The following is an 18257-nucleotide window of genomic DNA, read 5'->3' on the forward strand; positions in this document are numbered from 1 at the left end:
GAGAATAAAAATGATTCGCGGGACCAATCACACACATATAGATTGATTTCTGGAGCTCAATGGCCAATTGGAGGTGTTTAAAAGGAAAGTTTAACTTCAGTTGCCGAAAATGAACGACCCCTTTAAGTTAGAAATCAATCACCAGTCGAAACGCTGAAGTTTGTGACTTCGCAAATTATATTACACACGAATTGAAAACATTAGTCATTAAATGATTAATTGAGTATATATTCATTGTGTAATAACAGAGCTTTATGAGATCGGAATGAAATGACAATAACAGTGGTTGTAAATGCTGATGCTTTATATTATATATTTTGTAACAAATATAGTATTGGGAGGGTGATGTTGTGGCAAGGCAACACAGAATAAAAAAAAAAAAAAAAACATTGTGGAGACGTCACTCCTCTCCTCATCAGGTTAAACTGCAATTTTTTTTTTTTTGTTATAAATGTGTTATTACCATAAAAATGCCAGCACTACACCAGTGGTAAAAACATATCATTAATGTATTTGTAAAAAGTTATTAACTAATAAAATACTATTGATATAATAATATCTGACTTGAATCTGACTTGAAAAACACATTAAAACCTAGATCTAAACTGAAATCTAATTTATTTTTTCCTCCTTAATAATTATTGATTTAACTGATGGAATCACAAAATAAACTGTGGAAATATCTTAGCCTTCAAATATTGTGTTTGACAGGGGCCTTCAAGTGAAAATGGTTGAGAACCAGAACATCAAAGTTCAGACTTTGAAACTTTTTTACTTTCTAACTTTAGGCACTCTAAAAAGAAATTAACCATGCATGTGTCTTAAAAAATACAATCTGATCTCAGCGAACTTAGGTTTGTGGCTAAAATTTATTGGTAGAATTTCTATCAATGTCAGTTACGGAAATTGATAGCATGTTACCTGCTGGAGCTAAGATTATCATAGCAATCTGTGCGCTTAGTTTTAGTTTTTAGTCCTCTTCCAGAAACCTGCAGGGCCTCTGGCTGGGTGCCCTGTCCCAGCACCCTGCCTCCCCTCTGAGCCGGGGTAGACATGGACAATGAACGTTTCAGACCCCAATGAGGGAATCTCTGAAGCTTTCCTCAACGGCACAACATTCCTGTTATAAACATGGTAAGATGTGACGACACTGAACTCTCTCCATAAATATTACAAAAATTACATACACACTTTTGTGCAGACCAGAATCCAATCAGAAATCATAACAAGTGCAATTTCAGTTCAGAATCTTCCACCAGCCAAAGCACAATTGAAACATATATTTCTGCAAATGTAGGAATGTCTGGAGTGTCCACCCTCACATCGATATGGCCGTGTCAATTGAATGTCTGCAGAGGAATCTTGAAACAAAGAATCAGAACTCATTAGTGATGGTGCTCTTAAGTCCTTCAAAGCCTTTTACATGCAAAGAGACTTTAAAGTGCTTCCCAAAACTCTTATTAACAATTCATATCAGCTGAAGACATGCATGTCCTTTATAAAAGCCTGTAAAACTATAATTTTTGTTTAAATAATATAATGTAAATAATATAAGCAAATATATTTGCATTCTAAAATAATTTTCACTTCTAAATGACAGATGGCACTCCAAAGTATTCCAGGACGCATCTCAGGAGGTGTTTTCCAGCAGAGACGCTTCCAGGATGGATTTCTGCTGACAGACGAACCAACACCACACTCGGCATTCTCTTTGGGTGAGCTCGTTTGTGATTGGTCGGGAGAGAAGGACTGGCGCCTATAGCCAATTGGCTTGAAGGATTTAGAAACGGTGCCTTTGACCAATCATTTTGTTTGAACAGAAGCAGTGGGAAGTTTAATGTGTTCGCTGTTATAAAGTAACGGAAGTGGTGAGTAGTTCACTGTAATTTTATAAATGAATCAACATTTTGCACGAAGTAGGTTTTTTGAGAATGATATGTAAGACGGTTAAAATGTATAAAAAAGGATTCTCTCAATTACAGGAATGTAAATTTACGTTAAAATCAAATCTGAATTCCAGCGATGTAGCTTTCATGCTAACAGACTAAGGCCGGGTTCACACCGCAAGCTGCAGCAGAGCAGAAGCAGCGCGTATTTTTTTCGGTGCCCATGTTAACAGATGAGAGCGTTCACACCGCACGCAGAAGCTGCGCGGCAGAGCGTTGCAGAAGCAGAGCAGAAGCAGCAGTGCCGCGATCGTTTCGGCGCTGGGTCTATTTTTGCAGCGCTGCTGACGCTCAGTTAAAGTGAAAGTACACCTTTGATGGACAAAATAAATATGATTTCACACAAAAAGTGCTCTAACTGCACAAAAAAAGCACATCTAGGGTGTTTTAACAAGAACTAGAGTATGTTACGAAAAGGAAATTAATATAAAAAATATGTATAGAAGATAAAGTGACCATGGCCAAAATGATCATGATCATGGCCAAAATACACATGTACTTAAACGAAAATTTGCCCAAAATTTGCATTAATGATATCTACTGTGTTCTTAGCAAATTACATAAAAAATGTATGATATTTAAAACCACATATTTTTATATTTTTTATTATAATTTTATTTTTAATATATATATATATATATATATATATATATATATATATATATATATTTTTTTTTTTTTTTTTTTTTTTTTTACAAAATCTGTTAAAGTACTTACAGTTCTATCCAAAAATAGACTTTTTTTTTGCCGAAATACAAAAACAACTTTAAATAATTTATATTGCTAGCTTAGCCTTGAAGATTTATTTATTATTAGTAGTATTCTTTAATAACTAGGCCTATGTATTGGCAGAAGAACGGATGTCGTGCTAACAATCATAAACAACAGCACGTGGTGTCACAGGCGGTGGTCTTCAGAGTGCACCTGGAAAGACAATAATGGACGACACTCGTCTCATTGTGGAAGTTGAGAAATATCAAGTTCTTTATGATCCACACAATGTACTTTATAAAGACTTGCAGGAGAAGGAAAAAGCATGGGATGAAGTTGCAGCGGCTCTTATTGCAGATGGTAATTAATTTTATAGTGTTTTTGACGCTTTCGCTGGCACACGAGCAAACAACTCAATATTTGATTCAAAATTGATTCAATTGGAACCATTTATTTACAATTTCTAAATTACACATAAGCACACAAATAACAAAAGCAGGTGATACATGCATATATAATAAACAAGTAAATGCTGATTTCAAGATGAGCAGGAAGTCAAGGCTGTGAACCATCTACAATACACATAATTTAAAACCGTTTATTAAATTGGTTTTCAGGGTGTTTTTTGGTAAATTTGATTGCAAACAAACCCAGTGACAAGATGGTAATATGCACCATGTTCTCTCCTACGTCGGTTAATGGGATGAACCCAAAGTCTGGGTCTTTTTACTCTCCTTAATAACAAATATAGCGCGATGGCCTTTCTTCTATCAACAACACGTACTGCACGGAAAACAAAGACAGCAAAACAAAGATCCAACAAAAGTAACAATTAAATTATTAATTAAAAAAGCTTCTTGCCTAGTCTTTTTATTTAAATGTATTTTAAATGGGAAATAAAGCAATGCGAACGTACCCATTATAGAGCACTCTGACCAAAATCTGCTGTTCAGTTGCGCGCTGCCTCCGCTGCCGGTGTGAAAGCAAAATAGGCGCGCGCTGCTTCTGCTCTGCCTACTTGCTGCTAACGCGCTGCTTCTGCTCTGCTGAAACTTGCGGTGTGAACCCGGCCTAACTCACTGAACCGGTTGTTTCAGGGTTGTGGGTGTCTTCAGCGTTTATGCTGTAATTAATTGTTTTTCTGTTAAATCATAGAATTCCACCGGTAATATTATTGGTCAAAATATTATAGTAATAGTATGTATATTTTAAATGTCTTTGAAAATGTATGTGTCTTTATTTACTGTGGACATTTACGTGGCTGGTGTGAATGGTCACATGACCGGAGCTGTTGCTCTCTTTGAAAGATGTTGTTTATGTCAAAGCTCCATAAAATTAACCCTGTAAAACATGCCACAATACCCCTGCAAGTATTATATTATTTAGTACATATACTATTTAAAAAGTGTTCTTCATTCAAAATGTGTCCGTTGGGGAAAAAAAGTCGGTTTTGAACTAATGAAAGGATTGGAATATGTTTTAGTTTTACAAGTGGATCTATGTAATAATATATTTTTAAAATATTTAGTTTTAATATCTTTTGCTGTTACAGGTATCCACAAAAATGATGGACGCATTATCAGTAGTCACACAGCTGCGGGACCTGGCGTCAGAACCACAGAATCGGGAGGCAATTGTTCAGGACCAGGGTTGCCTTCCAGGACTGGTGCTGTTCCTCGACCACAAAGACCCTAAAGTACTTTTTGCAACCCTCCAGGTACACCCAGATCTGATTTGTCAATGCAGAAGTTCTTGTCAAACTTACAAAGAGCCAGTTGTGATATTAAATCATGTTTAATGTCTTGTATGGTTCTTGTACTGAATACTTAAGTCTTGTTTCTCCTTAGACTTTGCGATACCTGGCTGAATCACCTCGCAACATCAGCACCATGAAAAATGAGCTTGGCATGATGGTGAGCCTGGAGATACTGGTGCAGAGGTGATTTAAGTTTATTTATTGAAAGAGAAGTTGTTTTATTTCTAATAACTTAAAGTCAACCTGAAATCAATATATTTTAATGTACTTTTTAAAATGTCTATATAGTTTTTCTAAATTTTAATTTCAGTTTTAATTATTTTAGTACAAGTTAAACTAAATTAATTAATATTTTCATGATCTTTTATATCCTTTTCTTACTTTTCTACTGTTTGAAGGACTGGTATGACGACTGATATTACAGACCTTGCAAAGGAGGTATATGATGTGTTGAGTGCTCAGAGACCGACTGTTCAGACTCCAGAGCAACAGAAGAGGAGAAACAAACCCCAATTCTTCATCAACAGCTCCAACAAGAAAGCAAAATCAGTTACCCTGCATATACAAGGCTTAGATGGGGCAGTATGTACCATAACCAAGCTTTCACACTTGCACTTTGTTGGTCTTACCTGGGTCGTAAAACATTTCTCTCGTATTTATACTAATTACAGAGTAAAATCAAGTGGCATTGTGTTGACAGGATCAGAGAGGTGTGTGTGAGGAGGCCCTTTTGAGGGTCAAAGGTGTAATCAGCTTCACCTTCCAGATGGCTCTGAAGAGATGTACTGTTCGCATCCGTGCTGACCTGCCCACTGAGGTACACAGTATTCCTCTTTCTGTAAGGAGAGCGGAAACTAATAAAAGTATAATTGTTTTTGTGAAATGCTAAAAGCAAATATCTTTTATCCAGAGTCTGGCCACTGCCATTGCTGCCACTAAAGTGCTTTCAGCTAAGCAGGTAGTGAAAAATGAAAATGGAGAAGAGGTGGGTGTTTCTATTGCTTTTAAGCATGTATGTAAATATGTTTTATAGTGAGAATGATGATCCAGGGCTTTATATCTTGGTGATGATCTGGTAAGGTCTGATTTTTCACATGCCTTGTTTTTAAATTAATAAATATATAGGTAATTGATAATTATAACTTTTTAATATTTATACATTATATTTTAATTCCAATATATATATATATATATGTGTGTGTGTGTATGTACGTATGTGTGTGTATAAATATGTGTATGTTTCAATAGTTTTATGACCAATAAGCTTGCTGTTATTTATTTACATGGCTATGGTTACAGGTTCTCATTCCACTCAGCACCTCTGGCTCAAAAGTAGAAGAGAATTCCCTCTTGCCAGATTACCTACCAGAGGACGAGAGTCCTGAGAAAGAGCTGGACCGCGCTGTGTCCCGTACTGGTGCTAAACAAGACACCGGTGGCAGCTGGCTGAACACAGCAGCCAGTTTCCTCACTAAAACTTTCTACTGGTAAAGCTTGAGTTTCACAGACTTTTCCTGTCTGAGTTTTGACCTCAACATTTTTTTTAAAGAGGGATCAGCATAGAAGAGAAAGTGGCACTGCTATCAGAGCTTAAAGCACTAATGCAAGGTTAAGAAACTGACAAATGTGCTTTATCAAGCTACAAAAGGTGTTGTTCAGTTTATGAGCACAACCTTTCACACAAAAGTGTGCATGTGAAGTCTCAGCCACATCAAAACTCTGTACTGTTATATAGACTTTGAGTTCATGTTGTGCATTTATGTATATAAAAAAATGTTTTTCAGTTTCCACCCTTTCAGGAAAAGAAATGTTCCATTTCTACTGTCATGTTTGTGTATTGCATCGTCTTTCGACCTGATTTCTTGTAAATATTTCCATTTTGGTTGGTTATAAGGGGGAAAGTATCTATGTTGAGTCTCATGTAATAATGGATACAACTGAAAGGCAGATTAAATGTCTACAGCTGTGTAAAATAAAGGTTTGGAAGGAAGAAGTCTGTACTGATCTTTGTGGTGTCCTTTAAATGTAGGTGTTCAAAATATTGGCTTCCATGTTGAAATATAGATACTCACACCAAATAACTTAGTATTTTAGTGTTGTAATATGGTTTATTAATACAAAAAAGTGGGGATAAATTATTAAAAGACGATAAATTATTTTAAACAAATTTTCTAAATGAATGACATATTCAAATATGTGTGTAACTTAACGTTTTACTGTATAAATGTTTTACCATACCAAAAAAAAAAATTATAGCATTCATTTAAACTACATAAATGAAATACATAACCAAATAAATTTATGAAAACAAACTTCATTACTGCTTCAAGCTACTTGTAATGTACACTATCTCACCATGGAGTGCTTAAATCTGGTGAATTCATTAAAATGCAGCTGACATTAGTTAATTAAAGTTAATGTACAAAATTTAAATGGATGAAAAATGAATACAAGAGAGTAAACCCTGAAAACTATTAAATACACGAGAACAGATGATTAAACCAGACATATCTGGACACAATGAGGGGGTGATTAGTGAACAAACACGACATGAACTAAAAACATGACATTTCAAAATGTGAGACTGATAGGAACAAAAGTGAGACAGAAGAAAAAAAACACCAATGTTATACAGGTATATTATGTACCACTAATTATTAATCCACTTGAACTCTCAGTATAAGAGATTCTGACCAAATCTAAATATGTATTCAAGTATGTTCAAAAGAATATATGACCTAATGTATGCTGGCTTGTAGACGACTTTCTCTTAATCTTTAATTTCAACACTGATATTGCAATTTACAAAATACAGCAAAAGAATGAGGAACCACTTAGTTAAATTAGAGAAGTTAACTGGTTTCGTACATTGATGTGGTTAAACTGTATACACTATTTTACAACTGGCCTCATGTCACTAAATATGTCACTAACATTGTGTACACACATGTCTTGAAAGGCTGTGATAGGTGCAGTGATTGCTAGTTAATTCTTCAGCATATTTCAAAAACATTATGAGTATATAAAAATGACTGTATATCCATGTATACTTACAGTAATCACATGTGATTTTGAGAATCTGTCTGGTCTTGAATTACTCATAAAATAAAGTAACAAAACTGGTTGCCAAATCAGTAATGATAGTTTGGCTGGAGGTATTATGCAAGTGAGTTTTTCTTTGAAATATGCATATATTATATAATAAATGATCACGTGATCACGAAGGGATGGGTCTTTTATTTTTCTTTCATGACGGCTTTCCAATCAAATGTTTACAAAAACAGATGCATGCGGCATTTCAGTCATAATTTTATTTATTTCAACAACATATATTTTTCTGCAACATTTTATGTTATTTATAGGAAATTTTTATTTTGCTTGCGTTAGAGTCTTAAAATATAATAGATTAAATTAATTTTACAAATTCAACAAATAGGCTATGTTAGTTTGTGCCCCCACTGACCTTTAAAAAATACGTTTCTACTAATAGCCTAACTAATTTAATTAAATAAAATTAATAACGTGTTTTATTTTAAGAAATGGAAATGGGCAATATGTTTATCATTTACGACTTGCCTAACTGAGAGGCTTATTTTGCAGACTATATGATAAAGCCTAGTAGCTTAATTTTTATGCAAAAGTTACACAAAATCAGGGTTAAACTGTATAGACAAAAATATAACATAGCTCATATTAAATGTGGTTTGATGGCCAGTGAATTATTTCAACAGTGAATTCAGTAGAATGGACATTTAATTAGATTTGAATACTCCCTGAATATATTTACGCTCCAGTCGCTGTTTCAGACCCCCACCTGGAGTGAACCTGATGATGCTGGACTCCAATCAGAGCTGGAGTCCGGCCAAACTCAACCACTGGGGAGCTCATCCAAGAGAGGATGTGCGTATGCAGTCCTGAGAGCTTGAACAGAGTGCATGAACAGGCCAGTGAAGACCATGAAGCCGAAGTCGCTCTGTGTCCCGCGACTTGGTCTCTTCGAGGACGTTAGCGGCAGATACAGGCGGCAGGTCGACACCGGCGCACCGGAGCAGAGCCTCGATCCACCGGTAGAGAAGAGGCCCAGAGATCTGCGCTATTTACTGCCGGAGAGATCACCATACGAACCTTTAGTGGAAGACGACATCCAACACAAACTAAAGGAGGAAAAGAAAGCAAAAAAGAAAGAAAAGTATAAAAAATACAGAAAGGTAAGATGAATAGTTTCACTAGTTCTGTTTTTGTTTTATTTATGTAACTGATAGCTACACCAGCTTGTAAAAGTTTGGGGTCGGTAAGATTTTTTTTCCGTGTATTTGAAACAAGGCTGCATTTATTTTATACAGTAAAACCAGTAAAATGTTGAAATATTATAACAATTAAAAATAACTTGTTTTCTGTTTGAATTTAAAATGTGTTTTATTCCTCTGTTGGTAAAGTTGATTTTTTTTAGTATTTATTACTGCAGTCTTCAGTGTCACATGATCCTTCAGAAATCATTCTAATGCCCTGGAGCACAACCAACATTTCTTATCATTATAATTGTAAAAACAGCTGTTCTTAGTATTTTTGTAACTGATACATTTTGTTTTCAGTTTCTTTGATAAATGTAAAGAACTACATTTATTTAATCAATTTAATGAGTGCTTGATGAAAAAAGTATAATTTTCTACCATAAAATGTTGAACCGTGTGTAGCTATTTTTGGGTTGAAAATACACTCTCAGAAAAAAAGGTACCTTTTTTATGAGAATCTGGCCTACCATGGTACAGATCTTTTGTTAAAATAACATTTATACTAAATAGTATGTATTTTTATGTTACTATAAATTCAACAAATCTAGCAGTTTGTTAATAATGCATATTATTTGCTAGAATAGTTTACATTCCAGCAGTGACAAATTCCAGCAGTGACAAATAACTGTTCCAGTGGTATTTGGTAAATTTGTCTATAAACAAAACAGATTTTCCTTTTTTAACTACAAAATTATGTATGAGACTCAATTTTTTTTTAAACCATTATAGAAAACCAGCTTTTTATGTTTGCAAAGCATAAAACACATGTGATGAATGTAGATTCAGTGCATGTGTTTTTGACCATATGCAGACCTTTTTTCTAGTGGACCTGAAATACAACAAGGGCCACATAGTTAGAGATTTATTTGTGTTATTTTTGGAGGGAGAGGGTCATGGAGTGTTCCATTGTAATGCAGCAGAAACTTCCTCCCTCAGGATATAGCAGTGCATCCTGTTTCAGACCTGATGTCACACAGAAAGATTCACTAACATAAAGCCATTAAACTACACGCCATTTACAGGTTAAAATGATCAAGTTAATCCAGCTGCACTGTCTACTACTTGGAAATCCCTTAAGTATTTAAACCACTTTAAGTTTTTATAAGTGTGGATCTCCTGGATCTGTGAATGAAGCCATGTTGCCTCACCATCAAAGTAGCTATTTTCAAAGTAACTGTTTGCGTTTAAACCCAATTGTTCAGATGATTTTGATCTGCTGCTCAGATTTACCAAATACCAAAGCACTGTGGAAAAACAAATATCCTCTAACAGCCAAATCATTTTATTATTATTTTTTAACAATAATTAAGCTTTTTAAATTATTTATTTTAAGAACAAAACATACAATTCCGAATAAAAAAGAATGAAACAATTAAATAAACAAAGTAAAAAAAAAACATTACATCTATCCAATAGTAAGAGAGGAGAGTATAGGAATAAAAAATAAATAAAAGGGGACCAGATCTTTTTATATAACACAATTTACATCACTTGTTCACCAATCGATACTCTGCAGTGAATTGGTGCCGTCAGAATGAGCTTTCAAAGAGCTGCTGAAAACATTACGATAATCCACAAGTAATCCACACGACTCCATACCATAATTGAACAGCTGTGTGTTTGTAAGAAACAAATCCATCAAGTGTTTTAACTTCAAATCAGGAGAGAAATATGGATCAAGGACCATTTGCAAGTGAAAACAACCTAAAACAATTCTAAACAAATATGTTTGTGGATTTTGATCTGAGAGAACAACACAGGAATTAAATTTTTGGATGGTGGATTTCATTCATTGCCCATTCATTGCAGAGGATACACTGGTGAGCAAATGATGTGATGCTAAATTTCCCCAAATCTGTTCCGATGAAGAAAGAAACACATCTACATCTCGGATGGCCTGAGGATAAGTATATTTTCAGCAAATTAATTGAGACAATATGTTGGTTGGCTAAAGTATATATTTGCTTTGTGTGTGTAAACATTTCAAAATTCTGTTTGTCTTACAGAACGTAGGAAAGGCTCTTCGCTACAGTTGGAAATGTCTGATGTTGGGTCTGCAGAACTTCACTGTGGGATATTCCACCCCTCTTTCCGCTGCTGCCTCAATTGTCCCAGATTTCCATCCGGGAGGAGCCTGGGGTTGAGACATTCTGTGACCACCAATTGTAATTTACTGTAACACAAAATCTTTATGGACCATTTAACGCTGCACGTCAAGATTATTATTTAAAAAATACAAGATATACCCTGGGCATGCTTGATCTGTCATGCTGTTAACTGTTAAACTGATATAAATATTTCAGATTTATATTAAAGTTTTTAACTTGCCTTTGAGTTTTACAGCTGTAAGAAAGACACGTTTCTCTTTTTAAACTGAGATCTATCTGTATATATTTTACTTTGACTGAAAGAGAATTTATATCAATTTCTGTTTTGAAATAATGAAATATTCTTGTATTACACAGAACTATAAGCTAATGACATTAGTGTTGTAATTATTTTATACATAGGCTGGAAAGTTTGTCTAGTCCAGCAGCAAATTGACTGATGGTCACCTGCATTCATGCTCTGTAGATGTAATGTTTGACAAAGGTGAAAGTGATTAAGACTCTTAACTGGAAGAGAATGCCTTCTGAAATGACTGTTTGATTTGATTTAGACCTTTTCATGAACAAAAAAAGAGGATTTGCTTGATATGAGAAAGCTGTATGTTCTTGAGTGGGAAGTAAGAGTAAGTGTTTTCAAATGAGCCAAGAGCATTAAAGACAAAAGATGGGATTTTGAGAAATAACAACAGGAAAAGACATGCAGGGCATGACTTGTTTGATAGGGTTAGTGAAGCTGAGTATATGACATGCTTGGAACTCCTGTTTAAAAGGAATTAAGAAATGTGATAGAAAAATAAATAATTAATGAAAACTGGGGGACTGTTTTTGTCAATTTATTTATTAAATTAAAAGTTCTATTTGCATGCATAGGCCCTATTCACCAAACATAATTAGCCTATTAAGATGCAATGTACATCAGTTACAGTATACATAATATGTGCATACAGTTTATAAATTATGTAAACATATATCACACCAAAAACATGTTAACATATATGACATATATTGACAATGGTTTAAAAATGAGAACAAATGCAGTAGATCTCTTTTGACTTTGCTGTTGATACAGACATGATGTAGCCGACAGATGCGCTGGTCCCTCCGATGCAGCAGATGACGCTGTTCAGCCAGCTCGTCGGGAACGTCACTGCGACCATCGAAGAAACGCGAGAAGACATCATGGCGGGATTCATGAAATCCGAAAGTGGCTTTAGAATCGAAACTGACAGATTGAAAGTTCTCTTGACTACGGTGTTGTTTTTATTTCATTTATCTCAAACGTCAGGTAAGCGATAGCTATTGTTTATTATATTATGTTTTGCTGTATATACATTGCTTTTAAATGATTAAGGACAATTATGAAAGCTAAGTGTTGTTAGCGTACTGTGTGTAGTTGGGTGTGACGTTAATTAGTTAATGTTACAGCTGTAAAAACTGCTCTTTCGAAAATAACGGTATTTAACAAGGTCAATATATTATGTCTAAACCAGGTTTTGTAGTAGAACCATCACTTCACAGGAGATTGTTGATTGGAAAACATACATATTATAAAAATTGTATAATATTTTTACCCCATAAATGGCATATTGTAAATTATAGCGAGACACATAAGTTTCACACACACACACACACACGCACACACATAAACATACTTCTATGTATTAGTGTTTGTGTGTGTGATTCATCTTCCTGCAGGTGCCACCCGTCCCATTATAGAAGTTAAAGATGGACAAGAAATCAAAGTACAAGCCTCCCAACATTTTTGCTACAATAACTCCATTGTACCAGGATGGAGGGAAACATGGACTAGAATACAGGTAAAAGGCTTTCTGTCAGTGAGCTCAGTCATTTTTGCATCAACATTGACAGCGTTTTCCCTTTATTTGACTGACAGGTGAGAGTGTGGAGCACTACAAAGCTGAAGGTGACGGTGGTTAATGATGAGCAGGATCTACAGGAGCTTGAGCATTTCAGCATCTGGAAACTCGTGCAGTACTTCGTTCATGAACAGACCAATGAGACCCTCGTGAGCGTCAGTCTTTTTAACAACAAGACCTGTTTCAGAGTGGACCCTTCAGATTCCCGTACACTCTATACAGTACAGCCTAGTCGACGTGAGTTGAAGACATGTTTAAAAGAGAAAAATAAAAAATTCAAATGGAAGGGAAAACCTATTCCAGAAAACTATAGTCTTACATACATTGATATGATCCAAACTGTGGTATTGATTTGGAGATGTACATTGTTTTTCCTCCTAGATTTCGACATCTACCTGTTTTTGGTTTTTCTGGCTGGACTGTTGCTGTTCTTTTATGCAGACATTCTAAGCAGGTAATTGATGTTCATGTTACTTAAAGGAATAGTTCACCCAAAAATGAAAATTTACTAAAGATGTGCTTACTCTCTGTGAGTAAAATGATTACAACTGATTATTTTGGGTGAACTATTCCTTTAATCAAAATTGAAAATGTGTATTTCAGACAGCTGTGCTCTTCTAGTTCCTGGATGGAGGCCCAATTTAGGTTCTTCGACAGACAAAGTGTGTTTAACTCTCTGAGCTCGTATCTGCTTTTTCTGTTTTGTAGAAGTCAAGTGTTCTACTACTCTGCTGGCATGAGCACTGGAATGATCGCCTCCCTCATCATCCTCATCTTCGTCATCAGCCGTTTTTTACCCAAGGTAGATTCCTCCCATTCTTTAATGTGTTTTAAACATTCTTTTTCTCTACCATTGAGCACCTCAGAGTTTTGTTCGGCTTTGTGTAGCAATTAGTTGTGAGATTTTATTAAATGGTCTTATTTTCAACATGTTTGTTTCCTTGGCCTGCCTGTAGAAAAGCCCATTCTATGTGCTGCTGATGGGTGGATGGTCTTTTTCTCTCTACATCATCCAGCTGGTGTTTAGGAATCTCCAAATCATTCTTAAAGATCACTGGCATCTGGCTATCAGTAAGAGAACCATCAAACTTTATTATTTATTTATTAATACAAACAAAATATTTTTTTTAGTGCATAAAAGCCAACATTTGCAATATGACATTTTTAGTGGATGTGGATAAAAATGTTATACCTTAGATTTGATTGGTTTGTAAAAAGGTTGCTAAGGGTTTATATATGTGTGTGTGTGTATATGTATATATATATATATATATATATATATATATATATATATATATATATATTTTATATTATACACTTTTTTTTTTTATGACAATTTAAATAATATGAAATTTTTACATTAGTTCTAACGGGCAAACAAATGTAATATCTGTAATTCAACATATCTGATTGAAACGGTATTGAATGAGACATAATGGATTTGGATGAAACTTTTATATGCCAGACCCAATTCTTAAAATTGGTCTAAAGTTTATTTTGTTATTTTATGATAAAAAAATTATTCACTTTATTGCTTTTTTGAATTATTTATTGAAAAAAAAATTACAGTATGATTTGAGTTCATGTTCTCTTTTAATAAAACATTTTCTTGATTATTATTTATGCCATTTTTAAAGTATGTTAGTTGATCACTGTTTTATATTTGTTCAGGTTATGCCATTGTGGTCGGGTTCATCAGTTTTGCAGTGTGTTACCGCTATGGCCCCCTGGTGGATCAGAGAAGTGTCAACATCCTGTCCTGGACGCTGCAGATATTCGGCCTTCTGCTGGTTTATGCTGGAATTCAAGTCCAGCAAGTGGCTCTGGCCATCATGATAGCTGCATTCTGCTCCAAGAACCTGGAGTACCCTTTTACCAAGGTCTTCATGCTTTATCAGTGAGTATAAAACTATAATAAATGCTGTTCAAGTACATGTTGAACAATGTAGTCATTGTCTTCTTGCTGAATGATTGCGCTGAAGGAAGCTGAAGCCAAAGAAACTAGAGCCACGACGTCTGCTAACAGAAGAGGAGTATCAGAGACAGTCAGAGGTGGAGACTCAGAAGCTCTGGAGGAGCTTAGGAAATACTGCAGCAGTCCTGAGCTCAACACCTGGAAGACTGTCTCCAGGCTCCAGTCCCCTAAGAGGTATGAGAGGATATTTTATATATTGATAAAATAGTGTTCCTTCATGAAAAATGTTTTTCCTGAGTATTATTTCATATGCCAGTATTTAAAATCTTTATTGAATGATCAGTGGATTCAGGGGCGTCGCACCCGTGGGGGATGTGGGTGTTTTAACACCCACACTTTTCCCGGTGAGAGGGTTCAACACCCACATGTTTTCTGCAGTTTTTCCGCAGTTTTGCACAAACGCCTATCTACATTTGCTCCTCCGTTTCTCTGGCCGCTCTGTGTCTGTGCTCGCCGCGGCTGCCCCCCCCCCCCCCTCAAACATGACACCTGGTTTGAGTGTTACCGGCTGATTGATTGGCTGTTCTGCCTTAAGTCCCGCCTCTCTTGGGGTGTTATTGGTCAGCTCGTGCTGAGGAGGCGGGAACTTAGGCAGGAAGAGTGAATGGGAAGATGTTCTGTTATCGTTTTGTTGTCCAATGCTAATTGCTATTATTGGGATATTGTTCAGCAGCTAGCTAAATTCGGTTATGTAACGTTATGTGGCATGAAATGTATAACATAACTGTGATGATAAAGGCAGGGAATTGACCAAGAGGGGGGACAAACTGCCATTGTTTAGCAGTGTATTTATGGGTCCATTGCCAGTGCAACTAATTTTGAGCATAGTTTGTTGATTAGCTGAATACTTTTGTGTTTGATTGTAACGTTGCCTGTTGAGGAGAAATGATGACATTTTGTGTACCTGTTGAAGAACTATGAAAGAAATGTGTATTTTATTTTAATGTTTAAAAACACTAAATTGTTACATTATTTATACCACCAGAGAAAAAGCTTTGTGTGGCCGTTTTTTTTTTTCTCTCCCCTTTTTGATTTTTTTTTTTTTTTTTTTTTTTAGATGTAGGATAATTTTTTTCCCCAGCCAAACGCTGCATGCCGGAAATCCGGCACGGTGCCGGAGAACTTTAAGCCCTGCATTTTATACCCCTCTGTCATTGTATTCATCTTTTTTTTTTTTATTGTTTATAAACAAACCACATCCATCCCGCACACTTTTGAAAAGCTTGCTACGCCTCTGAGTGGATTCAGAATGTTAAAGAATCATGCTCAATAAGACTAATACAAAAACTAATATATAAAATAAGGTAAAGGGTAAATTTTTTATTTCATGTTGTCTAAAACCGTACTCTGTTTTGCACTCAGGTTTGCAGACTTCATTGAGGGTTCTCCACATCTCCTGTCCAATGAGGTGTCAGTTCACACACAGGAGTATGGGCTGGGTGGATCGTTCTTTGAGGATGAGCTGTTCTCCACTGATGAGGAAAATGAGGAAGAGGAGGAGGACGGGTGGGAGACGGATGATGATCTGAAGCCAGATCTGGCATCTCTTCGACTTAACAACACACGGGTGAAATGACAGATAAACCGCATTGAAATGTATTTAATTGAAGCAGATCTGAGATCTGTTCAAGTGTAGCATTTACTGTTCTTCTGTAGGTATCTTTTGGAAGTTTTTTCACTCATGACTTCAGACTCTGATACATAATTGTGAAAATGCCCTGTTGTTTTCATGGTTCATGAGAAAGGAAAACCGTTGTTTGATTAGTTTTTCTTAAAGATTTTTTTTATTATTCCTATTTTATTTGTCTTTGAGTTTGAATTTGTGCAGAGACTTCCTGTGTGAGGATAGAACTGTGAATGCGGTGTTGTTACATGGACTGTATTTTATGTGTTTTGTTTTTATGTTTATACTACTAAGCTGTTGATAAGAAGAGGCACATGTTATACAGCTTTTTGTGGCCATTGACTGGAGCTGTATATGTGTTTATGGTCAAAGGATTTTTTTTTTTACTAATGAGTAATAAAATCAGAGAAATACAATGTGTCTTTATGAATTAACATTAGGTTGTAATTTTAAAATGGTAAAATCTCTCAAAATGTAGTATTAAATAAAGGTGCTGGTCATATAATTAGAATATCATCAAAAAGTTTATTTCACTAATTCCATTCAAAAAGTGATACTTGTATATTCATTCATTACACACAGACTGATATATTTCAAATGTTTATTTCTTTTAAATTTGATGATTATAACTGACAGCTAAGGAAAATCCCAAATTCAGTTTCTCATAAAATTAGAATATAACTTAAGACCAATACAAAGAAAGGATTTTTAGAAATCTTGGCCAAATGAAAAGTATGAACATGAAAAGTATGAGCATGTAAGGCACTCAATACTTAGTTGGGGCTCCTTTTTCCTGAATTACTGCAGCAATGCGGCGTGGCATGGAGTCGATCAGTCTGTGGCATTGCTCATGTCTTATGAGAGCCCAGGTTGCTCTGATAGTGGCCTTCAGCTCTTCTGCATTGTTTAGTCTGGCATATCGCATCTTCTTCTTCAAAATATCCCATAGATTTTCTATGGGGTTAAGGTCAGGCGAGTTTACTGGCCAACTAAGAACAGGGATACCATGGTCTTTAAACCAGATACTGAAAGCTTTGGCACTGTGTGCAGGTGCCAAGTCCTGTTTGAAAATGAAATCTGCATCCCCATAAAGTTGGTCAGCAGCAGGAAGCATGAAGTGCTCCAAAACTTCCTGGTATACGGCTGCGTTGACCTTGGACCTCAGAAATGACAGTGGACCAACACCAGCAGATGACATGGCACCGCAAACCATCACTGACTGTGGAAACGTTACACTAGACCTCAAGTAACGTGAATTGTGTGTCTCTCCTCTTTTCCTATAGACTTTGGGAACCTGACTTCCAAAGGAAATGCAAAATTTACTTTCAACAGAGAACATAACTGTGGACCACTCAGCAGTCCAGTCCTTTTTGAAGCGAGACGCTTCTGATGCTGTCTGTTGTTCAAGAGTGGCTTGACACGAGGAATGCGACAGCTGAAACCCATGTCTTGCATACGTCTGTGCATAGTGGTTCTTGAAGCACTGACTCCAGCTGCAGTCCACTCTTTGTGATCTCCCCCACATTTTTTAATGGGTTTTGTTTCACAATCCTCTCCAGGTTGCGGTTATCCCTATTGCTTGTACACTTTTTTCTATCACATCTTTTCCTTCCCTTCTCCTGTCTATTAATGTGCTTGGACACATAGCTCTGTGAACAGCCAGGCTCTTTTGCAATGACCTTTTGTGTCTGGCCCTCCTTGTGCAAGGTGTCAAGCAGTCTTCCCCATGATTGTGTAGCCTACAGAAATAGACTGAGAGACCATTTAAAGGCCTTTGCAGGTGTTTTGAGTTAATTTACTGATTAGAGTGTGGCACCAGGTGTCTTCAATATTGAACCTTTTCACAATATTCTAATTTTCTGAGATACTGAATTTGGGATTTTCCTTAGTTGTCAGTTATAAACATCAAAATTAAAAGAAATAAACATTTGAAATATATCATTCTGTGTGTTATGAATGAATATAATA

The 18257-nt window shown here is 35.7% G+C and overlaps 2 protein-coding genes across 3 annotated transcripts; both read left to right on the plus strand.

The window, feature by feature from the left end:
* The first annotated feature begins 1860 nt into the window (after positions 1–1860).
* LOC113065604 (armadillo repeat-containing protein 1) lies at positions 1861–6495 on the plus strand. Of its 2 annotated transcripts, none has more exons than XM_026236991.1 (7): positions 1861–1868; positions 4210–4374; positions 4505–4596; positions 4812–4995; positions 5114–5230; positions 5324–5398; positions 5713–6495. In XM_026236991.1, exons 2-7 carry the CDS (start codon positions 4222–4224, stop codon positions 5902–5904), a joined length of 813 nt encoding a protein of 270 aa, XP_026092776.1. In that variant the 5' UTR covers positions 1861–1868; positions 4210–4221; the 3' UTR covers positions 5905–6495. The 2 variants fall into 2 exon arrangements, with proteins under 2 accessions (XP_026092776.1, XP_026092775.1); XM_026236990.1 differs by lacking the exon at positions 1861–1868 and adding an exon at positions 1896–1916.
* A 5377-nt stretch (positions 6496–11872) lies between these two features.
* Positions 11873–16705, plus strand: LOC113065605 (nuclear envelope integral membrane protein 1-like). Its single transcript, XM_026236992.1, is given in 10 exon segments — positions 11873–12098; positions 12509–12630; positions 12708–12927; positions 13072–13144; positions 13399–13492; positions 13647–13761; positions 14362–14587; positions 14673–14755; positions 14758–14839; positions 16028–16705. Coding segments are annotated over 10 exon segments (1410 nt in total). The 5' UTR covers positions 11873–11917; the 3' UTR covers positions 16242–16705.
* Positions 16706–18257: the final 1552 nt, after the last annotated feature.

The sequence above is a fragment of the Carassius auratus genome, chromosome 48 (genome assembly GCF_003368295.1).
Source record: "Carassius auratus strain Wakin chromosome 48, ASM336829v1, whole genome shotgun sequence".
Lineage (NCBI taxonomy): Eukaryota > Metazoa > Chordata > Actinopteri > Cypriniformes > Cyprinidae > Carassius > Carassius auratus.

What these genes read in the sequence shown, in the direction of transcription:
- LOC113065604 (XM_026236991.1), top strand. Translation starts at nt 4,222, where the DNA reads ATGATGGACGCATTATCAGTAGTCACACAGCTGCGGGACCTGGCGTCA. An exon ending in TACTTTTTGCAACCCTCCAG is followed by an intron (nt 4,375 to 4,504) that starts GTACACCCAGAT and finishes GTTTCTCCTTAG; the next exon opens with ACTTTGCGATACCTGGCTGA. An exon ending in TACAAGGCTTAGATGGGGCA is followed by an intron (nt 4,996 to 5,113) that starts GTATGTACCATA and finishes TTGTGTTGACAG; the next exon opens with GATCAGAGAGGTGTGTGTGA.